This window comes from Leuciscus leuciscus, assembly GCF_965113295.1.
Source record: "Leuciscus leuciscus genome assembly, chromosome: 17".
Classification (NCBI taxonomy): Eukaryota; Metazoa; Chordata; class Actinopteri; order Cypriniformes; family Leuciscidae; genus Leuciscus; species Leuciscus leuciscus.
The window spans coordinates 18,928,150-18,944,803 of NC_138741.1; the positions used below are offsets into that span (position 1 = coordinate 18,928,150).

The 16,654-nt window shown below is 35.7% G+C and overlaps 1 protein-coding gene across 3 annotated transcripts in view; it reads right to left on the bottom strand.

Annotated features, from left to right (window-relative positions):
• The window catches only part of ltbp1 (latent transforming growth factor beta binding protein 1), a 95,238-nt gene that overhangs the window by 52,169 nt on the left and 26,415 nt on the right, over positions 1-16,654 (bottom strand). For all 3 annotated transcript variants that reach the window (XM_082143019.1, XM_082143018.1, XM_082143020.1), the window contains exons 4-7: positions 15,330-15,484; positions 9,528-9,695; positions 2,284-2,487; positions 751-1,010 (exon numbers count right to left, since the gene is read on the bottom strand). In XM_082143019.1, coding sequence (XP_081999145.1) covers positions 751-1,010; positions 2,284-2,487; positions 9,528-9,695; positions 15,330-15,484 — 787 coding nt within the window. The remainder of the gene's footprint in view (positions 1-750; positions 1,011-2,283; positions 2,488-9,527; positions 9,696-15,329; positions 15,485-16,654) is intronic.

A 16,654-nucleotide genomic window follows, 5' to 3' on the forward strand; every position in this document is an offset into this window, starting at 1 on the left:
TTACGATTAGAGAGAGTAAACAAACAAGTGTGAGGTGAATTTGATGATAATAACTTGATAGACTAACAACTGTGGGAGCAGAAGACAACTAGATGTTCTATTAAGCTGGGGGCAGGTACTGAGTCATAACTCTTGAGAATCATTCTTTTGTGTTTCATTTGCACTTCTCTTCTGAAGAGACAGATGTTCCCTTGAGCACCACAATGTTCTGGAGAACATCTCACTATTCATTTAGTCTTTTTCTCTATTTCTTGATTATCCAATGATAGCTGAAATCAAGTTAGTTTAAAAGGCATTAAAAGTGAGAGACAGAGAGTAATAGTGGATGATTCACAGCTCACAGCAGCAGCGAGAGAGATTGAGATGAAGAGAAAGGTAAAGCTAGAGAAGATATTTTAAAGAATGCTTTTGTCCATACAATTAAAGTCAATGCAATCCAAAATAATACTGGAGCCCATTGGAGCCCACTGACTTCCATTGAATGGATCAAAAGACATTATTCAAAATATCTCCTTATGAAGAAAGAATTTTTAAAAAGTGTTGTATAGTTTTAAAAAAAAATTAGTGTTAGAATAATTGATGACAGAATTTTCATTTTAGGTGAAAAATTTACACAGTGTAAAAAGCTCTATGGAAGTAGAGGTGCAGTACAGATGCAAACCCTTGAATATATCATCAGCTTCGTCACATAAAAGCTTTATATATGAGTTATATCTGAGTTTATTTATTCAAACACTTATGGTCTCTCACTTGCATTCCGGCAGTCTCCTGAAAGCAGCGTCCCAGCTGGCTCTTGGATGTCACTGGCTGGTATTGGAGGTATGTTTGCTGGTTGGGGTAAACGACGCCGCTGTGAGTGTGTCCATGCTGGATGCTCTGGCTGCTGCTGTGGTAAGTGAAGGAGTGGCTGGACTGCGTGTTCTTCACCTGCCCGTTACTGTCCACTGGAGACACCTGATGGATCTGGACTGAGGCTTCGGGGGGATGTTTCACATGAACATTCACCAAACCTACAGAAAAGTAAAGCTTTAAAGGGATACTTTACCGTTTTTTCATATTAAACTATGTTATTCCCTTAACTAAGACGAGTTGATACATACCTCTCTCGTCTCAGTGCGTGCACTAAATCCCTCTGTCTTGCGGCGAAACTTTGTTAGCCCAGTTCATTTAATATGGGCCAAGCAGAGAAGCTACCAAACACCTCCACGTTTTCCCTATTTAAATACAGTTACTCGCGAAGTGTAACTCGACCTAGGACGGTGACACAAAACAAAACGTTGCGCTTTTCTAAGCGTGTAAAATGGATAACTATTTTGTATGGCGGAATACCATAGCAAGTGCTTGTAAGCACTTCGACTTGGCGCAGTAATATCTTCACTCGTGAAAAATCCTCTCACCGGCCCCCGCTCCCTCTAGTGAAGATATTACTGCGCCAAGTCGAAGTGCTTACAAGCACTTGCTATGGTATTCCGCCATACAAAATAGTTATCCATTTTACACGCTTAGAAAAGCGCAACGTTTTGTTTTGTGTCACCGTCCTAGGTCGAGTTACACTTCGCGAGTAACTGTATTTAAATAGGGAAAACGTGGAGGTGTTTGGTAGCTTCTCTGCTTGGCCCATATTAAATGAACTGGGCTAACAAAGTTTCGCCGCAAGACAGAGGGATTTAGTGCACGCACTGAGACGAGAGAGGTATGTATCAACTCGTCTTAGTTAAGGGAATAACAGTTTAATATGAAAAAACGGTAAAGTATCCCTTTAAGGGGTATTCAATTTAAATTCATATGGGTTCAGTACAGGTTTAATCCAAGTCAAGCTCAATAGACAGTATTTATGGTGGAATGTTAATTATCACATAAAATAAAATAAACGTGAGCTACATACAAGTGAGAGTGGGAACAATTTCTGTAGCAGAATAGCAGAAATGTGAAATTAAATACTTTATAAAAGCACTTGCATTATTGAGATGTAAGGCTGTTTTAAAAGCTGTTTGTCCTTTTAGAGTTTAGGGCTTATGGCGTTGTGTTTTCATGGAAATGACACAGTTAGTAAGCATTTTGTGTTTTGTGGCTATAATACTGAAACAATGAGTATTTAAATGTTTATGGGTTGGCCCCATTCACTTCCATTAAGTGCCACACTGTAACCCAGATTGTTCATTTTTTTTATTAGGGCAAGTGGAAATTCATTTTTGTGGTAATTCTGAACCCTGAATATTCCTTTAATAACAACAGAGCCATGTATTTCAGATTAATAACAGATTTAAACATTTAAAGCATTACCCTGGTTGTGTCCAGTGCCGTAGGTGAGAGGTAACGTGTGCGTTGAGTGGACGTGTGTCTTCTGCCCGTTTGTGAGAGTATGTTGCCCCTGGTGACCGTTTGGATTTGCCATTTGGCAGAATTTTCCAGTAAAGTTTGGTGGGCACTGGCACTTGTCCCGAGCACTGCATTTTCCTCCATTCATGCAGGGCAAATGGCAAACAACTAAAACATACACACAAACAGAGAAAAGGTTAATCACTGCCATATCAGGTAACATTTTTCAATGTTTAGTTTAGCAACCCATCACATTTAATTATACACAGATGAACCAACAAAATTATCTTCACACTTTAGTTTTGTCCTGTGTTTGAGCAAGTGTTTAGTTGCTGTGGGCCATTGTGTGCGTGTGTGTATGCGCTTAAATGCTTCACAGAAAATCTGTTTAAGAACTTTTGTGGTGACATGTAACGGGAGTTCTGCGTGACACATTTTCACTAAACCATGCCATTATGGTGACGGACCATTCTGCCCTGAAACATCTTTAACTTTCTCTCTGCCTTGCTTGCTTTTAGCCATTTTTCACAGTGCTTAAAATCTCACGAGCTTTTAGATCACATTTGGCTCAACAATAATACCAGCAAAATGATGAATGGATTTAATTATCCCACAGCTGAGGTAAATAAAGGTTTTGGGGCTAGATATTTTACGGCAATACGTTTGTGTTGTGGTATAGGACATTATTTCAAACATTTAAATGAGGTGAAACTTATTCTCCTCTCAAGATATTCTTTAAAAACGTTCCTAAACCAAAAGCCACATAATGTAATTAACCATCATGAACTAATCATGCTAAATGCTCATTAAAACAGCATGGCTGTCCTAACCACCATTCCCACATGGAACAATATGATGTCATTTCCTCTCAAACCCCTCCTGTGGCCAGACTCACAGTTCATTGTAACTGCAGATAACATATTTCAAGATCATAGGGAAGAAAGACTGCAAATGCTTACACACACACACTCTATCTAAATGACAACATAGTATAGTCTTCTATTATTTTTATATACATTTTCACACTTTTTTTTCATTTATTTCATTTAAAAAGCAGTATTTTATTCATTAAGCATTATTTCATTAATTTTTCCAAATGAGGACATCCCCAAATGTCCCCAAGGAGAGTTCTTTTTATATTTAACTCTCTTTATTTCCCCTTCAAAGTAGAGCTAAACAAACCCACACTCACACACAAACAAATAGATAGATAGCCTACACATATATTTTCTCTGATACATTGGTATATTTATATAAATATTTACATACACTCTGACAAACCATGATTTATACACAACACGCGCGCGCACACACACTTTCATTATTTCTGCTCTAGTGGGAAATCTAGGACTATTCCAGTGCCTACACTGAACCTCAGGCAATATCTTGACACACTCATGTATCAACATTGAATCACACACACATACGCACACTCATACACATAAGCACACACGCTTCCCATCCTAGATAGTGAAGAGCACTACTCTCTCCTGGACAGGAGGAAATAGAGCAGCATGACAGTAAACAAATGAAATGTGGCCTAAATGGTAAGATAACCAGCAGGAGCAGGATGACAGACCACATTAACTTTCACTCTCTGACACACATAAATGACTGCTCTTACTGTATATGGTTCATTCGATAAAAGAGGAATGTATGTGACACATACACTCTACTAATATGGCAGTGAGCTGATTTTTATTGTCAGAACTGGCAACTATAGAAGTTCTCAAACATACACAGAAGCAAACACAGTGACTCTCAGATGAGCTGACAGCCAGGAGTCTTATGGAGACAGTGGTTGTTTTCATACTCGCTGAATATCTCTGGTGGAATAAACATGAAAATCCAATAGGTGCAAATTAAAGTTTGAAAAAGCAATAAAACCACAAATCTCATGCTTTTATACTGTACATCACAAATATTTCCTAAAATTATGACTTCTGCCAACCAACCCCAAAATGTATATTCCACATGTCAGCTAATGTGCCAACCATGCCCACTCACACTGTTTTCATATATTCTGTTTGTTAGCCAAGCAGCATACCACATATATGTTTCACAGGCTTGAAAAGCTTATATTAAAAAAATAACTGTCCTCCATCACTAGCAATAGTAATTGTTTTATATTATAATATAATATATTATATTATAATATATAACGTCTTCACAGAAATTTATTCTGTTGCATAACATACACTACTGTTTAAAAGTTTGGTCTCGGTTAAATAAAAAATAAAAAATTTCTGAAAGAAGTCTCTAATTTATTTATTAAAATTTATATAAATATAAATTAAAAAATATTTTATTTATTCATTTATTTTATTTAAAAAACAGTAAATATATTGTCATACCAGTAACCATTTACATTATAAATGCATTTAGTAGATGCTTTTATCCAAAGTGACTTACAAAAAAGGAACAGAGAGGAACAAATACAGTATGTAGTCAATAGTCAAACCAGTAAATATTTAGTCATATTGTGAAATATTATTATAATTTAAGATAACTGGTTTCTATTTTAGTATATTTTAAAATGTAATTTATTCCCGTTTTGACAAACGTTATGACAGTAATTTGGTCCTCAAGAAACATTTTTTATAGTTGTCAATTATGAAAACAATTGTGTTTCCTAATATTTTTTGTGGAAAACATGATACATTTTTTCAGGATTCTTTAATAAATATAAAGTAAAAAAACAGTATTTATTTGACATATTCTTTAACAATATAATTTGTTAATATAAATGTATTTACTGTAACTATTTTGATCACTTCAATGCATAAAAGTATTCATTTTTAAAAATGTACTGACCCCATACATTTGAATGGTAGTGTATTATGTTCAGTTCTTGACAGTATGTCCAGTATGATTACAGCACACACACATAAACACACACAAATTTCAAAACTGGCAATGTTTTTAACACAAGTGAAACAAAAAAGCAAGCATTAGAGCTTTACCTAGTCGAGGTAAAGCTCTATTAAGTATAAATGGTATTATACCTGGAATACCATTTCATCAAAAAAAAAGAAGAAAAAAAAAAGAGAGAGAGAGCATCCACCCAAGGCCCTTAAACAGATGAAGTAAAATTCTCCTGTAAACCCCAACATATCTGCTAGTACAGACAGGTTCATTGGCAGCTCCATGGGGATGATTGTCAAAACACCCAACACAACTGTGTCCAACAACGTGTAAAGGTGAGGCATATATTCAGAAAACAGTCAATGGGGATGACAAGTCAGCTCCAGTTGGAGCAGTCTGGACTACACATTCCCATCAGTGCAATCATATATAAGGAACATGCAGCCACATATCGATCTGCTGTGATAATGCTTTAGTATTCTATGAGACAATTTATTGAACTATGACTGTCAAATCCAAGAGTTGATCAATGATTTACAAGTCTGTATGGCACATTCTCTCTGTGTACATGGAGAAAAAAAAAATACCATGACACAATGTCATTTTGCCAATGTTTATACACCTTTTAACAAATCTATCTACATTTCTGTATTTTATAATGTGTTTATCAGACAACAGAGGTCAAACACAACCATTAAAAAGTTTGGGGTCAGTAAGATTTTTGTATTTTAAATAAATGAATTAGGGCTGTCCCCGACTATGGATTTTCATAGTCGAATCAGAATCGTCATGTCTTGCCTATAGTCGACTAATAGTCGAATCATGTGTACGGGGGCGGGGCTTTAACGTTTCAAAGCCGCGATGTACAGAAAATCACACAAAGATATAGAAGAAAATGTTTAAAAACATTTTTGATCAATAAAACTAAGAAATAACATAAATAACTCCAGAAAGGCCACACTGCAGATTTGCATTTCACATGCAAATCAAATTAAATCGGCTAAATTACCTGTGCGAGCAGGCCAGCCTACAGCACAACATCGATGCACCGAAAAAATAAACAATTAATTTACTAAATTAAATTAGAACAGAATATACCTTTCTAATAAATAAAAATACAAAACGAAATAAATCAGAATCAAGTCACAGGATGAGGAGCAAATGTGTGCAAAATGCCTAAAATGCAGGGGAACATATATTCAAAACACAAGCCACAAATAGTTAGATTAGATAACCCTGACAGATTAATAAATAAAATAAAAATAAAGAAATTATTAAAATAACGATAGAAGCCAGAATTTTCAACTTTGTCTTTTTAACTGCAGAAACAACAATAAATGCTAAACTGGAGAGGCAGTCTTTTTAGCTAAAAATGTTCACAGCATCCAAAAATAAAATTAGAACCGGCTGAAAAGTTTTGAAATCACTTGTACCTGATCGAGAGAACAAATCCTGAAAGTCTTTCACTCTGTCTGTCCGTTGGAGTCTTTTCAAATTGTGCGCGCGGATAAAATACATTCTAACGTGAAACCCAGTCTATGCGTGAAACATGTTAACGGTGGCCGGCAGAAGTGCGATCATGGTTTTCCTGATGCTAAATCCAGCCTTGGAGAATATCCTTTCTAATCGTGTACATCCACACTTTAGATTTTCTTATCCCAGACATTGTTAAAGATTTAAATCCTTGCCGCGAAGACGCTCTGTCGGTCACGGATTGAAAGTGAAACTTAAATCTGTCACGGGGTGTTTGGATTTATTCACGCACGTTAAAAAAATATTTATTAAAAGCTTCTTTCTTTGCACATTTTTATATAGGCCTACAGCATTATCATAATAGGCTGAATATTAACGTATTTACATAAAAGCTAGTTCTATGTGAAATCAGACATTGAGCGCCCTCATAAAGCCAAAGTGGCATGATCCTCGTTTCATAACACCTCTGCGAAGATTCGACCGTGAGATCGGTAGTCGAATCAGGCTCCTCCTATCGAAGCATCGAATCTTCGACTATTCGGGGTCACCCCTAAAATGAATAGTTCCATTCAGCAAGCATGCATTACATTGATCAAGTCACTGTGAAGACTTTTACTTTGTTACTAAAAATTATATTTCAAATAATCAAAAATCGAGTATAAAGTTAACGAATGCTGAATTTTTTAACATTAATAATAATAAGAAATCGTGAGCTTAGAATTATAAGGTTCTATCTCCGTTTAGGGTAGTTCTGAGATATTGAGCATCAAAGTTTTTACATCCCAGCTGGCAATGGAGAGATGGAACCTTTTTATTTTATTAATAACTACTAACAAAATATTTTTTTACAAAAAAAACACCACACAGGCATTAATAAACACCTAATGGATCAGATTATGTCAAAAACTCAATTTTGACCAAAAGTGGAGATAGAACCTTATAATTCTAAGCTCACGAAATGTTACTTGAACATCAAAACAGCACATTAGAATGATTTATAAAAGATCATGTAACACTGAAGACTGAATTCAGCTTTTATTGGACTGATTAAAATTCAGCTTTGTCCATCACAGGAATGAATTGAATAATAAATGAATTAAAAATATTTAAAACATTTTACCGACCCCAAACTTTTGAATAATACAGTATGGGTTAAGTTATATTTAATTATTGCATACTTTCATTGAGATCAGTCAAATTACTGAATGTACTGACAGCTCATTTAATTTCATCACTCGCCTGAGGTTGTTTATTTGTTGCTTAAAGAATCGATTTAGCATCAACACTGAGGTATGAGAAGCTGGTTCAGAGTACCGAAGCCAAAATCTTGGTATTGATCCAACCCTAATGAGTGTATGTGCGTGTGTTTCTCCATTATCCACAGTGCTGGAGCTCAGCCTGCGATCTCTCCTCCCAGCTGTGTCTGGATCAGAGCTGACAGAACGCTCTGTGTTCCTTATAAGGCCGCACACACTCACCCACTCCAGACGTTCACCTCATTCAGACAAACAGCTTGACGGAGAGAGAGAGAGAGAGACATAATGACATCTTAGCACCATGCACAGCCTCTGCTTATTCTGAGATTAGCCATTCAAACACTTACTCCCTCTGAGCTTTCCTGACCCTCTTATATGGAATACAATTTCAGCTGCTCACCCTGTTGGGCACAGATTACAAAACCCACTGGTAAAAACAACCCTTAGCTGAATGCTACCCTTGTGTCCACGGAGTAATTGGATTCAAAAGTAAACCTTATGTAACCACCATGTGTATAAATTGTGTCTATTGCTTCATTCTTGACCTTAACGCAAGACTTGCAAGTCACAAAATTACTATTTGCTATCATCCACCGATACAGGACCATAAAGAGCAGAAGGCCAAGAAGTGAAAGTACCAAGCTATGCTAGCAATTAGCACAAACTTTTTGACTTCAAGGACTACAATATTATTCTATTTACAATTTAAATGTCATTAATATTTTAGTACCCCTTCATTTAAAGGGTACTAAAGTAAAGAAATAAGAAAAAAAATTACGATAATGCTAAATACTAAAATGAATTAACTGGCCATTATTTGAATGATTCACTTTAAAACGTCATCTTTACATCAACCAAGTACGTAGCTTTCTGCTGTCTATAATAAGACAGTTTGTTTGTCTTCCATTAGTTTTGACAGTTATGAGGTAATCACAGAGACACGTTCTCAGAGAAAAACCTAATGCCAAATATTCTTATAAATGAAATCAAGATGGGATGTTTAACAAAAGTAATTTGTGCTCTTTGTATAGTTGAATTTAAATATGATAGCATGAAACTTCAATCATGATGAGCAAATACACCATAGTCAGTGGAAAAATTTATGCAAAGTTAAAGAAAGTAACAAAGGCAAAATCAAATCCTTTACAAGAAACCCTGAATGGGCTACACAACTAAGAAATGTGCGAAGAACCCAAACTGAAACGGAGGGCAGAAGACGTTCTGCTGTGTCATAACCACATGCTCTTGAGCCATTCTGAGCCCTCGTTGTGAAATATCACTGCAGCAAACAAAGTGAGAAGAACTGAATGTAGGTTTTTCAGACATGATCTAAAGCATCTTAAACTTTTCCAAAATATCTGCCAGGCAAGTAAAAACTCCCCACCGAACCACGACTAGAAACACATCCAAACATCAGCCATAATTATAGACCTGTCTGAGGCTGGACATGATGTAACAGGCCCACGGCCAGCTGTTCTCTGTTCAGTATACAGCAAGCGTACACACACATACAGCAAAATCCAGTTGCCAACGAAGGAATTAGATGTTCTACAAAGACCTGGATGAATGAAAACTTCCCACTTTTCCCACAATACACCAAGAAGAGCCACTCACCGACTCTGAAGTTGGGGGCGGTGAGGGTGTCCGTTGCATGCCCGTTCTCACTGATGATAGTGGTGGTGTTGCCCTTCTGACAGCTGTTCTGACAGCGGTTGTTGGTGCAGGTCATCTTGCAGATAGTCGGGGTGAAGACCACCTTGATCCGGCCGGTGTGGTTCCCTACTGCAGCCCAGCAGAGCAGACACATCAACAGAGAGAAGAGAGAAAACTCCATCAGTCTGGACGGCATGGCTTTCATAAACAACTCAGAACGACTCTCTTTCACTTTTCTAGGCAGCGTCTGGCAGATCGGCTCAGGAGTTCAGCTTTAAGAAAGTGAAACGAGACAGGGAGCGAGAGGGAGAGAGGCTGGATAAAGAAAAAAAAGTATTTCTGTTGTCTTGTCTTTTCTTGGTCTCCTGTACGTGTTCCCCTGTGACTGTCTGATTCCTTTTTCGTCCATTCCCTCCTTTTTTCTGTCCTTGGTCCAATATCTCAGTCTCTGGAACATGAGGAGGTGACTGGGGAAAAAATAGGAGAGAGAGAGAGAGAGAGAGAGAGAGAGAGAGAGAGAGAGAGAGAGAGAGAGAGAGAGAGAGAGAGAGAGAGAGAGCGGCCAGCAAACAACTCTGGGATCAGACCCAGTTCTTCTCGAATGATTTGGACAAAGTGGCCACAACTCCAAGCCTTATACAGAGCCGAAAAGAGGAATGTTGGCTTTTCCCAACTAAGATTACCACTACTAATTATGTTTACCAAGGCTGCATTTATTTGATTAAATATTTAAAACAAACAATAATATTGTGAAATATTGATCCTTCAATATAAAATGTATCCTACATGATCCTTCAGAAATCAATAAATATATCATCGTATTAATGTTGAAAGCAGTTGTGTAATTTTTTTACAGGATTCTTTGATGAATAGAAAGTTCAAAAGAACAGCATTTATTTGAAATAAAATCAATACAAATTTTGTAACAAATTTCTTTACTGTCACTTTATCAATTTAATAAATCTTTGCTGAATAAAAAAATATTCATTTCTTTAATTTCTTTCACACACAAAAAAAAAAAATCATACTGACCCCAAACTTTTGAACAGTAGTGTATAATGTTACAAAAGCTTTCTATTTCAGACAAATGCTGTTCTTTTGAACTTTCTATTCATCAAAGAATCCTAAAAGAAAAACTGTTTTCAACATTGATGATAATAATAATAATAATAATAATAATACAAGTTTCTTGAGCAGCAAATTAGCATATTAGAATGATTTCTGAAGGATCATGTGACACTGAAGACTGGAGTAATGATGCTGGAAATTCAGCTTTGCCAACACAGGAATTAATTACATTTTAAAATATATTCAAACAGAAAACAGTTATTTTAAATTGTAATAATATTTCACAATATTACTGTTTTTTGTTGTTGTTGTTTTTAACAAAAAAAAAAATGCAGCCTTGGTGAGCAGAAGAGACTTATTTTAAACGTTAAAAATCGCATTGATCCCAAACTTTGGAACAGCAGTGTATGTATATATATATATATATATATATATATATATATATATATATATATACATACATACACACACACACACACGTATATATATCAGCCGTCATGTCGTTCCAAATCCATGATAATAAAAATATATGAAAACATAATAAAAATGTTTCATATCAGAAACATTTTATAAAAGTAGTCCATAAGGTCTTCTGAAGTCACATGACAGCTTTGAGTGAGATTTTTATCTAATTTGAATTGGTGTGATTGTCCTTTTAAGAGTCACATATTCAAGATGTAATATCTACTTCCCCCTCCCTCTGTTATGTGAAGCAAATCCGCCAGAAGCTAACATATAACCTTTCCTCAAAGATCAAACAATGTCTCCACAGACATCAGTCAGCTACTGATGACACAAACACACACACACACGTACAGCTGTTATGAACTGAGAGAGTAAGGTAAACTGAGGAAAGCACACTGATAGTATACAGCAACAGTGAGAAGCAGACGACAGGAGACGAATGATTTTACCAGAGAACCACACACACACAAACACACACACACACACACACACACAGGGCTGCTGACAGGCTGACTCTCATGTGGGACAGACCTCACCGGGTGCCAGATGTCTAAGACATTGAGAAACTAGTCAGTCTGCTACATCTACCTTTAGCCACACACGCATGTTTACTTCGCAAATCCAAATTACCATAGGAAATACCATAGACCTGTTTTTTTTAAATATAAAACTAATTATAAAACCTCATGTTTAATGCTAGGATTTCAGCCCCCTAACTGAACGTGAGCTTGACTTTTGACAGAAGATTGCAGATACTGCTAAATTTATTTATATAAATTAATGTATCAACTGTTTCATCATCTGTATTAGTATCTGACACAGTCTTTTTGAATGATTCATTAAAAGTAATGGATCAAGAGTCGTTTGCTCAGGAATAAGACTACCCCAATTGCTTGATTGGTCAGCAAGCTTGAGTAAAAATATTACTTTTTTTAAGAATTGGGATCAAATTAAGACTTAACCAGGGACCAAAAGTTTACCCTACCCTATCTATATGTCTACTCCTAACAGATTGTGCTAGTTTGCATTAACTCACCTATGAAATATTTTTACCTTGAAAAACGTACACAAATGTATGTTTTTGTCAGATTTAGCTTGAATTGAATGTAATGATTGCAATGCATGTATTGCAAATATCAAGTTTTCTGTTCAGATTGTAGATTTAATTCATCCCCCCTCCTTCCCTCAGTCCATCAATCTATAAATCCAATCAAAACTACTAATGTAACCTGAGGTCAGCAGGAAATCAGTCAGATGCTTGTCTCTTATGACCTTCAGACTAATGTAATGTAATATGTAAAAGGTCTGTCTCCTCAGACTGAACCCGGTCACTTCTGTATGATCCGACATCCAGTCAGAGTGCGGTTTGGCTGAGTTTCAAAGCAGCGAGAAATGGCATGTCAGACCACAACACCGTGCAAAAACAGTTACCCAATACCCCACGGGCTCCTCCTTGCATTAGTAGTATTACAGCAGAGCTCCAGCAGTATTTGGCTGAGTTGTGTAATGCTGCCAGTCTGCAGGACAGGAAGAGGGATAATAGATGTCATGCTACACATTAGTTGTGCCGCCCCACCGTCTCCTCATTCACATGCAGGACTACTGTATCTAATCCTCTCACCTGCCTTTTAAGAGCACTTCTCTCAATGACCGTTTATCGTAACGCTCTGTCATTTAATTTTCCCCATCTCTCTCTCTTTTCTCTGGTTCTTGCTTCCCTCATGGCCAGGCTTTTATCTAAAATTACCCAGAGAAAATGAGTCTAATAACTCACTTTAGACAGTGCAGTGCACAAGGCAATGCTTAAGTCTTTATGCGATTTCAACCAGAGGATTCGCTTGAAAAAAAAAACTGTGGGGCCATAACTTAAGGGCCAACCTGCAGCAATACAAAATTACAATAAATGAGACTACAGCAGAAGTGCGCGAGAGAGAGGAAGTGAGAAAGTGGGGTCTAAAATGCACATGCCTGTGGTTGTGAACCATCTCACCACTAGTTTGTACTGTGGATTCCCACACCTTTTGATCAATGAATTTCCTTAGTTTTCCATGACATTTCCATTTTCCTGTTGTTTGTGATGGATAAAGATGTGTAAACAATTATAGTAACCGCAGAGAGAAATTCTAGTCGAGATTAGCTTGAAAAAAAACCTTTATTATAATAGAAATGTATAGACTTGTCAATATTTCAAAAATATCCATGACTCTTCCATTCTTGGAAATCACAGTTTTAATATTCGTCTTTAATACTGATGACTGTGGGAGCCTTGTTTTATCGTCGTCTTCAACTCTACTACAGTTGTATACTGTAACAAAATGGTACTGTCATCTCACAGCGTTGCCGACACAGAGCTAAACGTTTCTAAGCGAGTTAGACATGCTGTCACTCTCCTCATGGAATGTTCCACAGTGTGTGTGATCCGTCATTCTGTCAAACACCCGGGGCTTCACGCAGAGTCAGCGAGACTTGTTGAAAAATAAAAACTGATACATGAAATAACATTTTGAGATGCTGATGTCACTAGATCTTAAATTTCCCCAACAGAAGGAGATGCTTTGGGTTTGCATCAACATGTCAAAATTATAGAGAGTGGCAGCCTGGACATACTCTACCGTTCAAAACTTTGGGGTTGGTAAGACATTTTTTAAGATTTTGAAAGAAGTCTATAATGCTCACCAAGATCGCATTTATTTAAAATAACTGTTTTGTATTTGAATATATTTAAAAATGTAATTTATTCCTGTAATGGCAGAGCAGAATTTTCAGCATCATTACCCCAGTCTTCAGTGTCACATGATCATTCATTTGGAGCTCAAGAAACAATTCTCATTATACTCAATGTTGAAAACCGCTAATATTTTTGAGGAAACTGTGATATATTTTTTTCAGGGTTCTTTGATGAATAGACAGTTTAAAAGCATTTATTTGAAATTGAAATCTTTTGTAACATAATAAATGTCTTTATACTGCCTCTTGATCAATGTAATGCATCCTTGCTAAATAAAAGTATTAATTTATTAAAAAAACAAAAACAATCTTACTTACCCAAAACTTTTGAACAGAACGATAGATGTTAAATAGTACAGTAGGAATTCCACTCAAACATCAATTTTAACAAAATAACATTATTGCGTTTTATTACCTAACCTCACCGATCAATCACAAACAATCTCAACAACTACTCTAAATGTCATATATCATTTTTAAGTTTCTTTGGAGGTTAAAGCTGTATTTAGAGTCACTATTATGAAATACTGTAAGTTATGTATAAAGATTTACCAATGTAAGGGGTATTCTTAAACACGATGTGAAGTGAGCATCTTTAATTCCCTCTAAACTAGAAAATCACTGTCCCGCGTGGCCTTATGTGTTTACTGTTTTTATAAAAGTGGCAAAAGCAAAAAGACACATTAATTAGTTACATTTATTAATAATAGTAATTATCAGAATAAACAATTCTTCCATCAAGTAAATACACTGCAAATCATACTCTTTCTCAGTTTTTTTTCTTGTTTTAACACAATTATCTAATCATCCTTAAAACAAGATGTATTCACTTGAGAAGCAAAATGACACAAGGATTTATATCTTTCTTTAAAGGAAATCTAACAGAATTTTGTGAAATTTTGCTTAAAACAAGAAAAAATATGTTTACAGTTGGGGTAAGAAAAATAATCTTTCCTTTTCCTTTTTCCTTTCCCAAAGAACTTTTTCTTGTTTAAAGCTAAAACGTCACACAATTTTAGTAGAGCGAGTTCAGCAAAAGGCGGATTCAAAACTTCCTGCCACATGCCTTACCCCTACACTATTGACAATGTTGACAATCCAGCATCTCCCGTAATTTTGTCAGGCCCAACTAGACGTCATTGGGCAGAGTTAGTGTTAATAGCCTCTGCCAACAAGTCAGGCTGTTTGTACTTAATGTAAATAGACACTCCAGTAAGAAAAATATTTGTATGCAGTGTTTGGTGCAGGTTAGACAACAACAATTTCAAACATTGGTTTTCACATGTCTTGTGACCAAAAGTCACAGGTGTCATATTTGATTAGACTTTCCATAAATATTGACTTCAATTTCAGTCTGTTCCTCAGACACATCCATCATATGGCTTCATAAGACTTAGTGCAAAATACTTTTGAATTACGTTACTGTGCTTTTTAGTGTGCTGCAATACATTAAAAAAAATATTTTTTTATTTTATGAGAGACCCAGCACTAGATTGTACTTACCATGAATTGGGTTGTGTCCCACGGAAAGCGGGATGGCCCGGTTCAGGTTAGGTCCGACACCATGCACCTGCGTGTGAGTGTGGTAGTTTTTCTGTTGGAGCATAAACTTCTGTGTTTTGCTCTGGTGCATCGGTATTGAAACTGGATTTTGCACTCTGCAAAATACACGTTAAAAACAAAATAATGTCAACATTTTACTTTACAGTGTTTTTTTTACCATCACATTTTTTGTCTTTGTTACAATGATTTACATCCATATATAAATATTCTTATATTTTATTTATTCATGTATTCATATTTTAATTTATGTGGTTTTCACTTTTGATTAAATACCTGCTCAAGGGCATATGGAAAACCACAGTACCCTGAACACACAGACATGCTTCTGGTTACATGTAAATGAAACCAATCACTTGCAACATACAAAACACATCAGCAGTCACATGAATCGCATGAATGAATGATTTTTCATTATGTTTATCAGACATACAGTTAAATGTCATTTGTACAAACACATACTGCAAACACATTGACAAAAATCAATCATAACACATCACATCACAGCATATCTCTCTCTCTCTCTCTCTCTCTCATAGTTTCTATGTAAAATTCTTCAGTTTTCTTTCCTATTTGTGAATCAGAATAAAGTTCACTGGCCTCACTTATGAAACCCATTATGAAGAATTAAATGTGTGCAATACACAACTGAGTTAGCATGCTACGTGACATGATGCTCTAAGCATATAACTACAATATTTTTTTTTTTTTTTTTTATTATACTTTTACACATTTCAGTACTGACTGAAAAGTATATTTTAGGTCAATTGCCATCTAGAATGAATTTTATTTAGTTTGTTGCTTTCATTCTATTCCTTTATTTAGTTTGTAAATTCTAGTATTGACATTGACATATAACATTCTGGTATTGCCTTTTCAGCCAATGTTGTTATTGTTCACTAAATGTGGAAATAAAATAAATATAAATAGTACATACAACACTTAAACTTAGAAATGTTGCCTTGGTAAGTAACTGAAATAAATAAGTTTATGTTGAAAGTACTAAAATCGCAAAGTACTAAAATTACAACAAAAATCAAAATACATTTTAACTATACAGAAATAAAAAAGTATAAAAATAAAAGCTAATTTATTTTCAAATATTATAAATACTATAATAATATATATAATCAATACTAAAGTAACACTGTAGATGTCGAATTTGGCCAGAAAAATCTGAGAAGATGGCATCATGTTGCGGTCTACATTTAGGAAGGTCCCTTAAAATGCTTTCTAGGTAGTCAGCTCACTCGTTTTTGGGACAGAGT